This window comes from Alosa alosa, chromosome 8 (assembly GCF_017589495.1).
Source record: "Alosa alosa isolate M-15738 ecotype Scorff River chromosome 8, AALO_Geno_1.1, whole genome shotgun sequence".
Classification (NCBI taxonomy): domain Eukaryota; kingdom Metazoa; phylum Chordata; class Actinopteri; order Clupeiformes; family Clupeidae; genus Alosa; species Alosa alosa.
In genome coordinates this window covers 20,267,892-20,287,891 of record NC_063196.1, presented here as the reverse complement: position 1 = coordinate 20,287,891, position 20,000 = coordinate 20,267,892, and the positions used below count along the sequence as shown (strand labels likewise).

At 45.9% G+C, this 20,000-nt stretch overlaps 1 protein-coding gene across 1 annotated transcript in view; it reads left to right on the top strand.

Moving 5' to 3' along the window:
• The first annotated feature begins 17,707 nt into the window (after positions 1 to 17,707).
• The window catches only part of ches1 (checkpoint suppressor 1), a 32,959-nt gene continuing 30,666 nt past the window's right edge, over positions 17,708 to 20,000 (top strand). Inside the window, exon 1 of the mRNA XM_048250119.1 lies at positions 17,708 to 17,882. Within this exon, the coding sequence (XP_048106076.1) occupies positions 17,819 to 17,882 (64 nt within the window). The 5' untranslated portion in view covers positions 17,708 to 17,818. The remainder of the gene's footprint in view (positions 17,883 to 20,000) is intronic.

Sequence of the window (20,000 nt, the reverse complement as noted above, 5' to 3'; positions counted from 1 at the left end):
TTAGGCGTGTATGAAAACATAAAAAAACAATGTATCATCTTCTTTGTAGCAAATGAAGTGAAGCCATTAAGTAATGCCCTTTACACTAATTTAGGGAAATTCACCATATTGGATTGTTTCCGTTGCCTGCCTGCGCTGAGAGAGGCATGTCAGAGATTCTCTTTGCATTTCTCTCCTCCTTTGTCTACGTCAGTCCAGGGACCCAAGGTGCTCCTTCAGTGACGGTGATAAAGTGGTCCTCGGTGTTTGGCAGCCATCCATCTGGTGGTCTGCAGGCCTCTGCTCTGCTTCAGCAAGCCAAGGCGGCAAAACAAAATAAAAAAATAAAATAAATGAAAACAACAGCAGCAGCGAAAAAACTGCAGAGCAGCAGCAAATTTGTCAACGTCCTCCCACTGAGCAATGAGGTCATCACGAGCTGTTGTCTGGCTAAGTGAAGTTTTTTTTTTCTTCCTCAGGTTTCATAATTTAAGCATATTTGCATAAGCATAAGCATATTATCTGTTTTTAACGGGCCCTGCTGTGCATTTTGATGAGTAATGATTGCTACTGGACAGAATCACAACACCTGAGCTGCAAAATGGCTAACAACAAAAGCTCAAATAGGATATTTCCCACCTCAGGGCCTCTTCAAATAAGTGCAGTCAAGTGCATCAATTAAGTACCTTTTACTCTGAATTATTTGCTTCCTCCTTAGAGCACAATATTCATAAGGACTCACAAAAGACACACAACCTGCAAAAAGTTTGCAATAGCAGACCATTGGAAGCAGCTCACCATCCAATCACCCACCGGCAAAAAATGGTTCACCATTCACATTGCCACTGCCAGCACTAGCTTCAAGACAGTGCTTTTGATCTGCGCTGGGGTCCCTCTTCGTCCAGTGCAGCATGCTGCGGAGTCGGCCTGTCTGTTTGTGGTAGCCCCCAGTGTTTGCTTTCCTGAATACCCCATTTCACCAATTATTGCTTTCATTGAACCACTTGGACCTCTATCATCAGCACTCTATGGGAGATGATAATTTGGAGTGATCTGAGAACAACTGTATGCTCTCTCCTACCCAGCTACCCCCCACCCCCACCCACCCACACACACACACACACACACACACCTCCCCCAACCTCTCTGTGCCAGTGGCAGTTTAATTGCCATAATTATGGAATTACAACACAAACAAACTGCCCCCTTCTCCTCTGCGGTGGGTTCTTGGGTTTTTTATAGAGTCTCTGTGCAGCACCAGTGCGTTTTCAAAATAGGCCAGTGATGATAAGCTTCACTAGAGGTAAGCCCTGGTCCGCCAGGGCCGAATTAACCGACCGATAACAGCCCCCCACCACTCCAACCCATCCCCAATTCCCCCACCCTGCTCCCCCCTATATGTAACATCTCTTTCCCTTTTCATCTACTGCTTCACTCCATTCCACCTTCTTATTCTATTTGCACCAGAAACGTGGGATGAGAAAATTTATGGAGCATGAGAATATTTCCTATGCTCCTCTTACCTGGCCTTGCCTAGACTTACTCCTTTTTTACATCCACCTTGCTCCTCTCACTCTGAATATGCGTGTCCTGGGGAGGGGGGAATGTTATTTCGTGTTTGTTTTTGTTTTTCTGGTACAGCACTCATTACCTCGGGGCTGATTAGCTGCCACATTTAAAAGGGGGGGAAATAATAAATAAAATCAAAACGTGTGCCTTTGATCTTCACATTACTTCAATTTGAAGCCCAGGCAAGCTGCCACTTGCCTCCAGGACTTGGTCCACTCAGCCCTCGCTCGCTCTGACTGAGCACAGCCATGGCCGTCCATCTGGTGGGAAGGAGCCAGAGACCTGGAGAACAGTCAGGCGGCCGGACACGGCATTAATCAGAACTGCTGCTCTAATCCAGATGGGGAGAAGAAGAGTGGAGGGAGAGGGGAGGAGAGGAGCGAGGGAGAGGGAGAGAGGAGGAGAGGAAGAATGAGGGAGAGGAGAGACCCAGTGACTGAGAAAGACCATCTTGCAGTGGGGGGAAAGATAAGCTGACCACCAGTCCTCATTTTCTCCCCCACTGCGAAGGCCATTATAGTTTCTGAGAGGTCTGAGAGGGGATACATCACAGGGTGCATTAAAAGAATGATGGACACTCAAAGAGGCCGAGGAGAAAGCAGAAAGGAGAACCATGCAGAGTGAGGAGAGAGAATGGGAGGGTTAGGTGTTGATTAGTTTTTCAAAGTTAGAGAAAAAAAACATTTTAAGTTACCACACCAATTCTCAGTGGTGTGCCTGCACTTCTAACGATTTGCTGCATGTTGGCAACGAAACTGCAAGGAGGTTTGGCTCATATTTTCTGTCTTGGTGATTACAGCATTTGTTTGTCCTCACCAACATATTCCAGCTGCTGATAAATTATCTTGTTTGAAGAGTTCCAGCCAATAATTTTCCATACACCCCCCACCCCCTCATCTGCATGTGGCTTTGCTTTCCAATTGTGAGCATGGCACTCAATCACCACTTGGCTAATTAATTCAGTCAAAGCTTGCCCGCTGCTGATACCTCCATCATAGGAGCGTTTGTTCAGATCAGGGAGAGCAAACAGCACCAGAGCCCCATGGCATCATCAGACTCATAATAACGCCATCAGCCATCTAGAACCGCACACAACCCCACGCTATACTGTCAGCTAGATAAGTGGCAGGGGTGGGGAGGCAGGGGGCATTTACTGAAATATAATGCCACAGAGGTGTCGGGAAGCTGTAATCTAACCTTCTGGAGGTCAAGCTCCAGACAAAACAAACACACACAGTAAAAGGCTCAACAGTTTTCAAAGCCTGTGTAGGCTATTGAATTGTTTTTTTTTTCATTCATTTTCAACTGATGCTCCAATGGGACTTGTGTTTTCTCTCTTCTCTGTTCTCTGTTTGAAACAAACATTGACAAATACATCAAAACAAGAAAAAAGGGCCAAGACATAAACACATTGGCTCATATAAAGATAAAACGTTCTCATCCTCAACATCTCCATTTCCAGCATGGCCGTGGTGCAACGGTTGGAGAAGCAAGTCAGCGATCTGGCCAACCACAGCGCCACGTTTTAGTGGCGGGTCACCTCCCCTCTCTGGGGCCGCTGACAGAGGAGAAGCCAAGTGTCACTTAATACTGTCGGCTGTGATTCAGTTGCCAGCCAGCCCGCCAGCCCGCCAGCGTTCCCGCGGTGGCCTCCCATGGGCCGGCCCGACGCCTTGTCTGCCGGTGCTGCCCGCTCTTTGATCTGCAAGCCATGGGCGAGCCAACTGGGGGGCTGATGCGAGTCATGTGTCGTCGGTGTGTGTGGGTCTACACTGGAGTGTGAATGCAGTTGGCCCAGGCTTGTTTATATGTCAGCGTCACACAGTAGTGATTCCCCTGGGGAAAAGGGGTTATATAGGGCTGGCTACTGCATACATGGGAGGATGGGAGGCAGCCTTTTGATACGGTGGTGGCCTCTGTCTCTGCCAGTGCTTGTGTTTCATCTTGATGTGTGTGTGTGTGTGTGTATTGTGACGTACTGCCATTGAGAGGGTATGCTGAGGTTTGAGGGATAGTGGTAGCCTGGCTGACACCCTATCAATTCACTTTCGATTTCCAAGAGGCATAACCAGCAATGAAATTAAGCTTTGCAGCAAACACATCTGTCTTGTAAATGAAGGGTTTAAATGCATTTGTTAGGCTGCTTAATTTCACAGAAAATACACATCCATGTTGTAGACCTACTGACAACATCAGTGTAGCCATTGGTTGTGTACAAAAGCTAACAGAGCGCCTCTGTCTGTCATTGGCCCATCGATAAGTGGTTGTGATTGGTTCCTGGTATTTCTGTGACTTTGGAAATCTCTGTTAAAGGGACACCAGGCAACGTTTTCGTGTTAATTAATCATATTCGTAAGTCGGTATATGGTAAAATGACTCATTACGGGGCGAATGAAGGCTCTCTCGCCTGCCCCTACTGCCTGTAGGAAGAATATCCCACTTGCAAGTTCGGTGCATCCTACCCGCCGACTGAAGCAGGATCAGTTTACAGCACAGAGGCAGGCTAACAAAACGCTAGAGATTGTTGCAAACGTGTGTATAATGGCAGAGCCGGCGAAGAAGCAGCAAAAACCCTTGACGGAAGACGCAAAGAAAAGGAAAAGAGCTTCAGACCGAGCGAGGGGGAGTTTCGTAGAGAAAAAGCATCAGGCTTGCCTGGTGTCCCTTTAAAGGCACACTATCCAAGATTTTCTATACTACCAATAAGCCTGGCTAATGGTAGAATATGCGAGTCCAAAGCCATATGGAAAACCACTAAACAGACCATGAATCATTAGGATTACCTGGCTCGAGAAGTAATCCTGAGCTGATATGTGAATGTCCTACATAGTTTAGGCGATGCATAGCAAAAACATGATGATCATGATGATGTAGTGAGGTGAATTATTTTCCCTAAGAGGTTTAATCACAATCACTGCTCTTCCGTTCTCTCAGATGAGGCAGAGCAACAGTTCAGTGGAGTACCAAATTCAATTTGGCAGGCACGTGTGAAGGCACAGACAGGAAAATAAGGTCCCTTGACAAGCGTGAGATGAGCGTTTATCACCAAAATTACAGTATAAGACCCTGCACACCTGTTGTATGACACCCTGGCACGATTTGAATTGCACTGCATGTATTAAGGATATTTCTGGCCACTCACTGCTTGGTCTGGCTGCAGCCATGTGTGAAGAGAGAGAGAAAGAGAGAGAGAGAGTGCTAAAATGCAGTCTGTGATGGAGGACATTGGGAAAGAGATAAGTGATTTATGCAGCAGATCGATAGAGAGAGGTCCGTGCTCTACCATCAGCTCCCAGGGAGGGAGGTGTGTGCTGCTGGGAGAGCACTATCACTATGTCAGATCCCTTCCCTGTCTAGCATGCCCAGCTGGAAGTGTGTGTGTGTGCATGTGTGCGCATGTGTGTGCAGCCGATATGTGCGTACCTATGTGCATCTCTCTCTCTCCATTTGTGTGAATGTAAGCATATTCAAATTTACTTGAGTCCCGTGAGTGTGCGTGAGACAGCATGAAGTAGATGAGGGTAAGGATGATAAATTATAATGGTGCTGGTTTATGTATTTTAGGAAAAAAGTTCGCACACTCCTTGGTATTCTTTTGTTGAGTTTATTTTCTCATTTGGCACATGACGTTTCGACCTTGCGGTCTTCCTCAGATTCACTTGCAAACACAGGCTTGGTACATGATCTAAATCACCTGTCTAGAGGGGTGGAGTCAGCTCAGTGATTCATTAACCCTTGCAGGTACAGCATGCAAGCTTGTGGCGTGACTAAAGCCAAATAAAAACATAAGATAGAACCTTAAACTTTGTACAAACACAAGCATATGTCTGAAGATACAATCATCTACAATAAATAGATTTAAAAAGAGTTCATCATGTAAAATTCAGTAATCAATGCAAATGTTGTTCACAGTCAATATTAGAGGAAGGGTCTAATGTCCAAATCTTCATTGAGCCCCCTTGAGGCCAAAGTTCCCAGGTGGTGGATCCAGTAGGCCTCTCTTTTTAGAAGCAGGTTGTCTGTGTCTCCTCCTCTGCGGTGTTGTTTTACATGTTCTATCCCTATAAATCTCAAGGTTGAGAGTGGGTGTCCTGATTGGTTAAAGTGAACCGCCAAAGGGCTCTTTTCATTGTTGTTTCTGATGTTACTCCTATGTTCACTTATTCTTATCTTCAGGGCCCGGCATGATGAACTTACATGATGAATTCTGCTTGTGTTATTGTACAAAGTTTAATGTCCTGTCTTTTGTTTTTATTTGGCTTTAGATGTGCACAAAGTCTCCTTCGAAGCTGGTTTACAAGTAGCCTATCATGCATGTGCAGCAAACAAATTGTATGAATTGTTTGCTGAAAGGTGCTGACTGTAAGAAATAAAAGTCTCCTAATATGAAAAGATATTAGCTATATATAAATCAATGTATTCTCGGTTGTCAAGGGTATTCTTTCTTTGCCTTAGGCCTAGGCTATAGCCTAACAGTGGGCTGGCCTACGTCATTTTCTCCTGGTGCTGTAATAGCTTTACATGAGGAAACCCTCGACTTGCCTCCTTTAATGTTGATACTACTGCTCACCTTGTCCTTGTGCGACTGCCTCAGTTACGCAACCTTTGCATACAAGGCACCAACGGTCTCACAGAAGTTTCCCCCCTGCACTTGAATAATGTATCGCTTTCAGTGCCAAAATAGCGATGTTTGCGTTTTTCTCTGCTCTCGCCCTCCCCCTGAAAATAGAGTGCAGAAGAGGGTTGTTGCTATGGTGATACATCCACTGGCGTTGGTGAGACATTTTTAGCCACGCGATCCACGGGGATTTAGCTCCCTGTAACTTTCTGTAATTTCCAATCTAATTATATCACTCTGCCACGGCGCTGGAGAGAACCGCGGATGGGTGAGCTGGGATTGAGGTTTGGCTCTCTGGTGGGTTTGCAGTGTGAAACTAGTGATTAAAGCCGGCGCAGCGGCTCCAAATGTCATTTGTTCGCGCAAATGTAAAAACGATATTCATCATGTTAAAACCTCTGTAGCAGTTGTTGAAGGCGGGTGAGACAGAACTCGAAAACTCTTGAACTTGATTTAAACAACACTGCTCTCAGTTTATGTTACAGAGTTTCACAACATAAATAATATTCCTCTTAGCCAGCACTAACCTTAGAAAAAACTGGAAACTGGAACTGTTTTTTTTTCTGTGTGTGTGCAGTGTGCACTTCATGTAAGTACTCTATAGGCTTTTCCTAGCTACCTGATGAGCGTGGTGGATACCCTGTTACCATGACATGGGTCATATCTGGTGTTATTAGCTGTTTCATTAAGGGGCTTTTCATTAATAGGCCTATGCCACCATAGAGCTTCTCAGATCTATGTAGAAGTCAACACCAAACCAGGATATGCGTTAAGGCCTACCCCGGCTCTCATTCTTATCAGTAAAAACATGTCTAAATGAGTCATACACAATTAGGTTTCATACTGAGCGACACACTGATACTGTAGGCTAGGCCTGTTTTTTTATTCTTTCATTTTTTTAAGTAAAAAAGTAAGCTACAGGTGTTTGAAATCAAAGGTTTGAAATGACAGTTAAGGCAATTCCCTCCCTGGAGGCAAGTAGCATTATACATTGTTGATTTACTTGTTTGTTCTTTTAAGAACAGGGAGAGCAAGTTGACTCCAGCCCAAACTTGTCAACTGTGTATTGAAAAGAAGATGAAAAATGTCAGGACATTCTTAATTTTCAGGAAGCCGGGTCTTTGCCATCGGTTTACAGGAAGTGACCTACTTAATTTATGTAAACCGATGGAAATTAGCTTTTGGATTACTATTTAGCCCATACATGTTGCTTGTGGCAAATATACAGATTAACCCCAGTGAAAGTATAAGAAAAGTTCAATTGTACAACACATTTTTCAAATTCTCAACACTTTTTACACACGGTATGGCTTACCATTTAGGTGTCTGTAAAGTATGAAAAGTACAATAAACCTCCTAGGCAAGGCTCCGTGTACCAAATGCCAGACTGGTGAGGAGGACACATTTCAAAGTAAGCATTCAGAGGTATTTTGCTGACAAAAGGCGATTGCACAACTGTGAGAATGTCACCCACAGCTGCCAGCAAAATATCTTCTGATAATTCATTGAGTGAAAATCCCTATCTCTGCCTGCCCCTCTCGGCCAGAAAATCCTCCCACTTGAGGACTGAGCGCCCTGCTGGCCTACATGTCTGAACCTGAACCCCACTGACAGGCCTCCACTGACAGTTTGCTTTCTGGCCCTTTGTTACCACACAATTACCGGATCTACTTTATAGGTGTACCGTCCCGGTTATACAGAGTTAATAGCCACCTGCTATAGCCAATCAGAAAATACTTATTTCTTGTATCTGGGGTATAACGCACGGTAGCGACCGAGGAAGTCATCGTTGCCACTGCTGCATCTTGCCTTCATATCCGTGGGGTGCTGGCCCAGACAAAGTGCCATCATCTTATTAACTCCTTAATCCCGCCACTGCATTACGCTCGGATAAGTCAATAAGGGACTCAATAGATCCAATCCAATAAGTGCTACAGTAAATCGCACTCTTTCTCTGCTGTCGGACACATTTGTGTCCTCTCTCTCTCTCTCTCTCTCTCTCTCGCTTTCTGTGTTTTGAAGGGCATTGGTGAAGCCTTCGTCTCTTCCGCAGACATCGGAGGCCCATGCTGAAACAGATCTGACCGGACAAGGGAGAGAATAAAGCGATGGTTGTGCTGCCCGGCTGCAGGAGCAAACGAGCGGCGTTCATTTGGTTGCTCTTTTTATTTGTTCACATTAATGTCAAAGCTCTCCGTGGCTGGTGTGGTGTGTGGTGTGGTGTGGCGGGGTGTGGTGTAGAGGCATCAGAGGCTGAGTGAGCTCCCCAGTAATGCTGGCTGAGTGGGGCTGCCCAAACACATCCCTCATCACTCCATCTCCATGACTCCTTCTCTCTCTCTCTCTCTCTCTCTCTCTTTCTTTCACTCCATCTTGACCTCTCTATGGCCAGAGCTGTCCAGCCCTCTCTTTTGTTCAATGTCTTCATCTCTTTCTCTCTCTCGCCATCTCTCTCTCTCTCTCTCTCTCTCTCTATGTGTGGCCTACCTCTTCATATCTCACGTTCTCTGTCTTAACCATCCTCTTCCTCTCTCTCCATCTCCATTTCTCTCTCTTGTCTGTGCCCTCCATCTCTCTATCTCTCTTTCTTTCCATCTCTCTCTCCTGCCTTACCTCTCTATCTCTTTTGACCTGACTGTCTCTCAGTCTTTCTCTCTGTCTCCCCCTACCAACTCTCTCTCTCTCTCTCATCCTCTCTGTCTTTCATTACATCTTTATCACTGTTTCGGTCTGGGGACACATCTCTCTCTCTCTCTCTCTCTCTCTGTATTTCTCAGTCTCTGCTTCTCTCATCACTCCATCACTGAGGACAAAGCCACAATGGCCACACTGTCAAGCAGAACTAGAAAATCATGACCGCGTCACTTTTTGACCTGCTACACCTGCATTTACAATAAAATGGCATATTTTGTATTATAAGCTAAATGACTTGCCACACTCTGTTGCGTTCATGTCACCTAATGTTCATTTTTTTTCTCAGACGCAGCATATTGTCAGTACCCCTTCCCAAAGCACTGTAATAATTTATGGCGTGCCGAATTATCACATGGTTATTAGCGACATATTGCCTTTTTAATAGACAGAGACTGTTGAGGGAAATGGAATGATATTAAATGAAATGATCCGGTCTGTGTGAACGGCTTTACTTTTGTGAAAGGCCTCCTCAAATCGATGATGGCACCCTAAGGTAATGCCTTCACAGAGAGGACAGCAGGGTTAATGGCATGGTGGCTACATTCAAAACCCAGTGACAATCAATGACCCCCTATTGATTGGTGATCAGGAGTGGCCTCTTATATCCTCTATCTTTCTGTCTCTATCTCTCTATCCCGTGAGTAAGTGAGTGCGCGTGTGCATGTATGTGTGTTTGCACTGTCCTCCTGTCTGTCATGGACAGGAGAGGAGACTGCTGGTCAGGCGGGCGCAATGGAGTCGGCCGTTCAGAAGAAAAGATCAGGCTGATCTACTGCTCCCTCGCTGACACCAAGGTCAAGTGCCACCGCGTCTGATTGGCTCAGACTGTGATGTGGCCGCCTGCGAGGTCATGTGGGAGAGAGTGAGGGACCTCTCTCCTGCTAACAGTCTCTGGATTTCTGTGAGTCAAACACCCGTGTTGTGTGACTGCATGCTTGTGTGTCACTGTTGTGTGACTGTATGCTTATGTGTCACTGTTGTGTGACAGTATGTTTGTGTGTCACTGTTGTGTGACTGTATGTTTGTGTGTCACTGTTGTGTGACTATATGTTTGAGTGTCACTGTTGTATGTTTGACTAAATGTTAATGTGGTGTAATTGCATGTTTGTGTGTTGTGTGACTGCATGTGCCTTCATTATTGTTGTGTGACTGCATAATTGTACATTATTCTTGTGTGACTGCATGCGTGTGTGTTGTGGCGTATTGTGAGGGCTTGCATTCATACCAAATTGTTTTGTTGCACCACAAGAGACCAAACTGCAACTGATTATTTCACACTAACTTGGTATAACTCAAATATATTTTCGCGGTCAGTACGTGTGAGATGTTGTTCATGTTTGCTTGTTTTGTGTACAGTGTGTGTGAATCAGGCTGTTAAATTAGCTAGCTCCAATTGTATTAGGTAATGGTGTGAGATGGAACATCACATAAACCAATTGCACTGTACCAGATGCACTCCATGTGTGAATCAGGCTGTAAAAATTAAAGAACAATTGTATTAGGTAATGTGAGGTGTTTTTCTCAGGGAAACACATGCCACATAAACCAATTGCACTAACCAGATGAAAAGAACCTTGTGAGCCAACTCCATCTGTTTAACTCATCACCATGTAACCATGCACAAAACAAGAGGTGACCAACCAGTTCAGCTGAGCTGTGTAGACGCATCTAATGTGACTGCATGTGCCTTCATTATTGTTGTGTGACTGCATAATTGTACATTATTCTTGTGTGACTGCATTTAAGGTTTAAGGCCTCATTATTGTTTACTGATTCCTGTTGTGTGACAATGTTAGCTCATGTTTGTGTGTTGTGTGACTGCATTCAAAAATTGTACAATTGTGGTCCAGAGGGGACCATTTTGAGTGTTCACCAAATGGAAAGATGTTGGTTTGCTTGTTTTGTGTAAGGAAACAAACAAAGGAAACAAACAAGCAAAGAACAAGAGGTGACTAACCAGTTCAAACAAACAGCGGATGACATCAGGATCGGCAGTTACTGGCTGTGACCTAGATTGGCCCACGCGCCATTCCCACTGTGAGCCCATCATGGCAGATGGAAGTCATAATTATCAATACTCCTGTTCTTAGACCACCACACACACACACACACGCACACACACACAAACATCTACACTATACATAAGACACAGTCATATAATACAAATGCACACATCAAAACACACACACACACACACACACACACACACATACATACTGTACATGCATACACATACACACACTCATATGCATACACTCATCTATACACACATTCACATGCACCTACTCCTGCACTATGTACATGCACCACACACACACACACACACATACCACAAACACACGCACGTGCTCGCATGCACGCGTACACACAGACGCGAACACACTCTCACGCGTGTCAGCACGCACGCCGACTGAGGCTCCTCAGAAGCACTGTCTGCTCTTTCCTTCTTCATTGATTTTGTTTATTGTTTGTCTCCGGGCGATGGGAGGCCTTTTATGCGCACAGAGGAGCGTTCCAAATTGTGCTATTAAGTGGGTCATCGTTTCCTGTGGTTCTTCTGAAAGACAAAAAGATGCTTTTGTGCATCTTTTCGCTGCGAGGCAACAGTACCCCTCCTGCAGATCTCAAGGTGTGAGTGTGCAAACACATACCGCCATACTGTGTGTGTGTATGTGTGTGTATGTGTGTGTGTGTGTATGTTTGTGGGTTTTGCGTGTGTGTGTGTGTGTATTTCATTGATAATATTTCTTTGAATAATCACTTATTTGGGAGCGTGTGTGTGTCTGCAAGTGTGTGTGTGTGTGTGGGTGTGTATGTGAGTGCATCACAGCACAGCGGCAGGATCTCCGTGATGAGGCAGCGTGTGCATTCAAACGGGGAGAAATTTGGCATGGGCCATGCGCGTCAGTCTGTCGTAACGGATAAAAGCCAAATCCCTCCATCCGCTCTGGCTCAAGGGGGCAGCGCCTTCAGAATGCATGCATGCTCCTCTCCCTGCTCTCCTCCACCCTTCCACTCCTCCACCCCCTCTAGCGCCCACGTCAGGAGCATCAGGGCCATGTCATATGGCCCGCTAGCACTCAAGAGTGCCAAACTCAAAAGTGCAGTGGCCTCCCACTGTAAGTGCAGAGAGAGAGAGAGAGAGAGAGAGAGAGAGAGAGAGAGAGAGAGAGAGAGACAGTGATGGACAGGGCGAGGTAGTGCCGGCCGGAAGGTGTCCGAGTTGCACCTGCAGAGCCGTCCGACATGTTTGCATACTCTCATACGCCAAGGGATGTGAAATGTGAGCAAACAGCAGAAAAAATGCAGCGGCGGAGTGACTGGCCAGCTGCTGCTGTGGAGGTCTGAAAATAATGGTCTTTTGGATGTCCAGCTGTTTTCGTGCATAACCTAGATGCAGCGTCATCTCAACTGCGTCGTAACTGGCACGCACTTGTACAGTACACACACACACACACACGTGCAAACAAACAGAGACACGCGCACACACACACACATAGATACACTTTAATATATCTGTGTACACATAATGGTAAATGCTGTATACACAGACAGACAGACAGACAGACAGTGTGTGTGTGTGTGTGTGTGTGTGTGTGTGTGTGTGTGTGTGTGTGTGTGTGTGAACAATAAATCACCTCCATGAGAGAGCAGTGTGGAGCCTGAGTTCCTTCTGTCCCCACTGACTCATCTCTCTCAGTGGGGAATAACTCAGGGCAGAGGGGCGAGCGAGAGAGGGAGAGAGAGGAGGATGAGAGACATAGCGTCGTTATACCTGAAAGCAAATTAACAATATAAGAGAAAGAAAGTGAGAGTGAGAGAGCAAGAAGACAGGATGCAGAGAAAGTGTTTTTACTACTTTTAACATTAATACTGCAGAGGCCCAGCTGAAAATATACTGTGAGTCCATGTCCACCACCTACGCAAACCCCACAGCTGGACCTACATGGAACCGCTTTCCCATTTATTTTTTGCCACAGGAAATGACATCAGAAGATCACAAGAACGTGAACCAGTTGCAGTTCAGCTGTCTTCATCCCCAGTGAACTGCACACTCCTCGTATGGAAAATCCCCAAGCACCTGCAGCAAAGCAGAGCAGAGGCAAAGAATGGAAAGAAAGAAGAAGAGGGAGAGAGAGAGGGAGAGAGAGTTTTAAGAGAACTTTGGGGGAAGAGCCTGGAGCTCAGAGAGCCAGGGCCCAGGTGTGTTGGACTGGGGCAGAAGGGGGTGGTGGGGGTCCAGTACCCAGGAGGACCTGCTGACACAGAGCATGCCGATGCGGTCCTGTGCCTGACCGGCTGCCCTCTCCTCCCTCACAGAGCTGGAGGTCTGAAAGTGACCCCCCCTCCACCACCCTCCACCTGCCTATCTGTCCTGCAGTAAGAGTCAGTGGTGTGTCGGCTGGTGTGACGGTGGGGTGTGTGTGTGTGTGTGTGTGTGTGTGTGTGTGTGTGTGTGTGTGTGTGTGTGTGCTGCCCGGTCTGATTTATGAGTGTGTGAAAAGTCAGCCGCCCGCCGGGGCCCCACAGACTTTCCAAAATAAACAGCTCCAGCGGCCGGGATTACTATCGATCCGTGCGGACTGCTCAGCCGTGGCTGGAAAGTATGCCGCCTTCCAGGGATGGACTGTCTCCCTGTCTCTCTTTCTCTCTCTCTCTCTCTCTCTCTCTCTCTTTCTCTCTCTGTGTTTCTTGTGCTCTCTCCCTCCTTCCCTCCCTCTCTTTCTCTCCCCTCTCTCCCTCCCTCTCCCTCTTTCTCTCTCACTCTGCCCCCCTCTCTGTAGCTGTGTAACGATACAGTCATCTAACGATTTGATGCGATATAATACACTCGCGATATGGCCTATTCAACAAAATAAGACTGAAATCAAACTAGTATCTTAAACTTATGTATTCCTTCCTAGAGATATCGATCTGTTAAAATTGTGCTTTACCAAAATCCCGTCCGAAAAATAAAAGGAGAAATGAGAATAAGTCTAAATGTCAAATCACATGTAAGCAGGCTTCACATTCTGTCTTCTTCAGCTTTTGAACACCTTAAGTTGCCAAGACACAAAGCTCAAAAGTTTCCACAAGAATGTGTGTATTTTAGGCCTAGAATTATATATTTTGTCATTTGTAATTTTTTTAAACCGTGAAATACCACAGTGCATTGTTATACCGTTTGTATCAGCATTTTTAATCACAATACAACATTTTTACACTCGTATCTCTCTGTTATTTTTTTGCATTGTTTTTTTTCTGTTTGATTTTTCCTCTGCTGTCTTTTCCTTTGCTCTCCTTCTCTTATTCTGTTAAATCCTCTCTTTTATTCTATCTCACCATATCTCTTTTACTCCTTCTCTATCTCTTCTCTCCCTTTTTTCCTCTTCCCTCCCTTGTCTCTGTCTCTCTCTTTCTTCCCCTTTACTGCCCTCTCTCCAATCCCTCACTCCCTCTCTCCTTCCTTTCTGTCACTCTATTCGTGCTCTCCGCTCCTCCACTCCTTGTCGTCATTCACCTGTAATGTTGTGCCGTCGTCTCGGTGGCTGTTTGTCCCCCTCCAGATCCATGTGCTAGTTTACACCCAGCACTGCCCTCGCTCTCCTCCAAGCGCTCGGCAGCGTCGCTCACCACAGCTCAGCTGAAGGCTCGCCAGCGCCGCTTATCAAAAACGTCGACTTGATTGACAACATGATTGATGGATGAGCAGGTTTCACTTCTTTATACTCGCTGAATCTTGAATAATAGCGCAGCGGCATTTCAAAAGATGTCTTTGAACCTACGCAGGGAGAGAAAGTGAAAGAGAGTGAGAGAGAAATGCAATGTAGTTTCTGAGTGAGGTTTTTTTTTAAATAATTGGCTGAACTCAAGCATTTGGTTCGAATTGAATTTTGTCAATGTTTCCCTCCATCATTTTCCACCACTCATATTGCACTTGGTAAAAGAACCAGTCTATTATCATGTAGCCAGGCACACAAAAGTAGATCACTGGCATTAAACGGAACGACTTCCATCCAGTGAATATTGGTTCAGCTTCCTTTCCCTCTGTGAATATTTTCAAAAATAAATATTTTCTCTTTCTCTCTCAGGCAATTTTTCCACCAAGGTTCTTGAACAGGTTCCATTCGGAATTCTGTGAAATTTGAAGGTTGTTCTAGTGAACCAGCCCACATTTCCACCACTTTGCTTCCTCTCTGTTCTGTAGAAAGACACGCCCACTCTGGTTAGCAGGAAAAAAACAACAACTAGATTTTGGTTGCAGCTCTGAACAAACTTTTCAGGTTCCGAACCGATTTATATTGGGTCAAAGTGCTCCGAATGATTCAGGAGTGTGAACTAGAATGGAGCCGGTTCTCTGTCAGTGGAAACAGGCTATCAGAGTTGGCAGTAGGGGCCAGATCTCCATATAGCAGAGTAGTGACAAGAGAAAACACTGAGGGCCAGATGGACGTACATTTGCGAATGTAGCGTTATCAGCGTCATGGACAAACTGCAGATTGCAAACGCTGTCAGTACCAAGTTTCCGTCGTATTTATCAAACTAGTGTAAACTGCGCCTTTCTCTGCCTTTCTCCGCCCATAAACGCAATTTACGAACGTCCACAACTGAATAGCAGAGCCTATACAAGCGCAGTTGAATGAAGTTAACTGATGACAACATTAAAAAGAATCAAACGTTTAGCGATCAGGAAATTATACCATACATGATAAGATGTCAACAAGCAGGGAGATAATGAAGATCCGTAGTTTTACTCAAAGTACTTCTGCACGTAGGCTATGGAAAATTGGTCAAATCTAGCAATTAGGAAAGTTTAAGTGAATGACGTGAAAGTGAAAGTAAGACATTCAAAAGGCCAATGAAAGTTAAGGTTGCTTTTGATAGTACAAATACTTACAAAACTAGCTCACGCGACAGGCAGTTTGCGCTTTTACATCATTGCGGCCTGTTTGTACATAACTCACAATGATTTTACACGCACGTTGCGAAACAAATACGCCTGAAGTGGGCGCAAACGCGTTAGTACATCTGGCCCTGAGTGGCCGGCTGACACATTAATAGTTGCAACAGCAACAAAAGTAATTGGTAGATTAATATGTTCATCATGCACTGCAGAGGACAGGCATCACATAGTATTACAGTAACATACATTAGATAATTATCCACAATTATCATATGCTTAGTGTATACAATTATATGACATAAGAGGCTTTATAAATATAATGTGCATCATATATTGCTGTCTCACCCTATTTCACACCCCAGTTCTCTGGTTGAAAGGTCACTTTGAAAGCAGAGTGATTAACTGGCCCCTTGTCACCTAATCCATGATTTCCTTGGCAACCCCAGATTCCTCCAGCCATCCCTGTTTCCCTGCACTAATTCCAGCCTTTTTGTCCTTGGAAGCCCCTCCATTGATGTTTCTGACAGCCTGATTGGGTCTGATCCTCCAGGCATGTTTATCGTCGTGGAAACCTGCTGACGCTCCAGGGAAAAGAGAGTGGGAGGGAGACAGAGAGAGAGAGAAAGGGAGAAACACTCCTGGCTTACAGTGGAGGTATACCGGAGGGACCAGACAATGACATTCTTTCAGTGAACATGGCGGGCTCTAGGACCCAGGGAGCGCACACGTCTTTCCTGATCGGGGGGCGGGGTGGGAGGTTGGTGGTGGAAAGGGGAGGGGAGAAAGGGGGTGTTGGCTGCCTCAGCTCCAGTGTACACAGTCCTAGCTCCACTCAGGAGAGCAGTAGAGAGGGAAGAGAGTGGAGAGAGAGAGGGAGCTAGAGAGAGCACGCACAAGAGAGTGAGTGAGAGAGAGAGAGAAACAGAGAGGGAGAAAGAGAGAGTGGAGAGTGAGTGAGTGAGAGAGAGAGAGAGAGAGAGACTAGAGGAACGCAGCTGCCGTCGTGGTCACTGCAAGAAGACTCGCGCTTGGGCGGAAATGGAGGGGCACAGTCGTGGGAACTGACACACACACACACACACACAGTTGTATCGGCGGGAGAGAGAGAACTTCATGTGGAAGGGGCTTGCCTTGAGAGGATAAGGATTAAAAGGTGACTTTCTGCTTCTTGGAGTCTTGCCTTTGGGGAGAGGTGGGAAAGAAAGGAAAGGAGGGGAGGGAGTGTGTGTGTGTGTGTGTGTGTGTGTGTGTACGCTTTTTCTGTTTCTCTGTGTGTGTGTGTGTGTGTGTGTATGTGTATGTTTCTGTGTGTGTATGTCTGTGTCTGTGTCTCTGTGTGAGTGTGTGCTGGCAGTCTGAAAAAATGCCAGCCCAAAGGAATGTGGACATGTGTTATCACTAAACTCAAGAGAGCACTTTTCCGCTCCACTCTTTCTGCGTGTGTTTGCCTGTGCTTTTCCTGACTCCATAGATGTGTGTGTGTATGTGTGAGTCTGTCAGACAGAGAGAAGCTAGAATGGCTTTCTTGTGTTGGGAAAAGAGATTTGTGCTTTTTTTACGAGGGGAGTGTGTCAGCTTGTTGTTGTGGTTCTGCAGTTTTGTGTGTACACAGATATGAGAAGTCATCTTGGTTAACTGGTAGCTGGCTGATCCTTGTGGACACCGAGGAGACTCGAGGGTTTTTTTCAGAAGCTTGAGTGTCATAACCTGGCACCTCTAGAGCTAATGTTTTTTTCGTGGTTTTGTTGTTATTTCTTTTGCTTCCTCTTTTTACGGAAAACTCTCCGCTTTTTTGAAAGTACCCAGGAGTTGGACAGACTCTAGTTGGACGGATTCCATGTGTCCTGCTCTGTGATTGGGGGACACTTTAAGAGACACGCTAGCTGTCTGTAGCCGGGGTAGATTAGAGTAAGTAGAGTTGTGGTGTGTGTGTGTTTTTGTGTGTGCGTGCGTGCGTGTGTGTTTACGCATCAGCATGCATGTGTGTGTGTGTGTGTGTGTGTGTGTGTGTGTGTGTGTGTGTGTGTGTGTTGTGTCTGACGAGCGAGGGAAACTAGTTGAGGGAGGCAGATCTGATGAGACGCACAGCAACAGTGGAGTCAGGGGCTCAGGCTGACTCTCACTCCACTGTAGAGAAACGTGAGGAACCATTTCACTGTCAGACTCTCTCCCTCTCTCTCCCTCTCTCTCCCTCTCTCCCTCTCTCTCCCCCCCTCTCTCCCTCTCCTGTTTCTCATTCTAGATGTACAGTTATAGTTGAATCATATGCTGTCGCTGCTGACATCTCTTCCTCTTGTCATTCTTTCGTTGCCTCCCTGTGTGCTTTCTCTCGCTTTCTCTATCTTTGTATGTGTCAGCACTCGTCACCGTCTCTGTCACAGTGCCTAAGTCTGGTTGATGTATTGACTTTTTTGAAAAGAACAGTGCATAGTGAGAACATAAACATATGTCAAATGGCCTGAATACAAGCACATTTAAATGTACTAGTGTGAGTATTATTCAAATGTTTGTTTATTACATTCATTTCTAGGTTATGGTATATTGTTATGTGCAGTGTGTGTGTGTGTGTGTGTGTGTGTGTGATTCTAATTGTGTGTGTGCATGCATGTGTCTGAATGTGACAGTAACACCCTCGGTGTGTGTGTGTGTGTGTGTGTGTGTGTGTGTGTGTGTGTGAGCATGTCAGAGAAGGGGGCACCTTTTCATTAAGGGCACACAAAACAGGGCTTGTTGGAATGCTACTCCCATCTCCTCGATGCCTTAAAAAATGACAAAAATCACAAAATGTCTCTCTTTCTCTCTCTCCTCCCTTATTCCTCCTTTCTTTCCTCATCTTTCTCTTCTCTTTCTAGTGCTTTCTCGCCCTCTCTTTCTTTTGCACTCTCCTGCTATTTGTTTCTCTCCCTCTCCTATCTGTCAATGGTCTCTCTTTCTTACAAAGACACACACATGCACACACACACACACACACACACACACACACACACACACACACACACACACACACACACACACACACACATCAAGAGTGCGAGAGACAGAGAGAGTGAAGTGAGCACTCATACAGTTCCCTATCAAGTCGAAGCAGTGCATGGATCCATATGAAATTACATTTGATGAATGGCAGTGGAGGATCTCTGGTTGGGAGTACTATGTAATGAGTTTACGGGCTATTCATAGCCCCAGACTCCGTTCAGACATCAGCCTATCGTTTCTGACAGACTCGGCCCTGGGCTGGGATGAATCTGCCTTGTGACACATACAAAGCCTGGATGAGAACACGCTCTTGTATTCAGCCACCAAGTTCTAAGTGTGTGTGTGTGTGTGTGGGGGTCTCTTTCAATAAGAACCATGAGGAACCATGAGCTGTGTAGGAGAACTGCCTTGGCTTAGTGGTAGAGGGTGTTGTGAGGGTGAGTGTGAGATTGTTCCACTGTGCCTTGGCTTCCTGAGCGCAGGCTGCAGACATGAGAAAGGTTTATATTTGGGGAAAGTGATGTCATGACTCTCGGCCCTGCATGCTGATAGTTTTCAGGGGTGTTGTTCTGGCAGTTTGTCGGTTCTCCGAGGAGGCTGTCTCACTCTCTCTATTTTACTGACTGTACCTTTTAGAGCAGTGGGTCTGACCGCCTGACTGAAGAGTTTTCCAGGAAAGATTTGCTTTTGTCCATGTGATGTTGTGGATTCAATCTGTTTGACAGGCCTTGCACGTGGGTGCTTGTATGTACATGTGTCTCTTGTGTGCGTGTTTCTTTGTGTGCGCGTGTGTGTGTGTGTGTGTGTGTGTGTGTGTGTGTGTGTGTGCATCTGTGTGTGTGTGTGTGTGTGTGTGTGTGTGTGTGTGTGTGTGTGTGTGTGTGTGTGTGTGTGTGTGTGTGTGTGTGTGTGTGTGTGTGTGTGTGTGTGTGTGTGTGTGCATCTACTTGTGTGTGTGTGTGTGCATCTGCATGTGTGTGTGTGTGTGTGTGTGTGTATGTGTGTGCAGGTAGTCATGATATCATGCATCACACTGCGCTCCACCTCAGCGTGGTCTGGGAATGTGATCCCTCAGTCTCAAAAGCGCCTTCATTATTATTGTCATTTTTCAGAGTCGTCCTGACAGGCATACACTCTGTAAACTGCCTCGGGGCTCATAACAGCACTGGCCTGCGGTCTCTGCATGTCGTCATGTATGGCCCCCCTCTGCCACTTCTTTTTTTGTTTTCTTGAACGTGATCACCATTATGCTGTCATCGTCCGCGAGGGGACCATTATGTA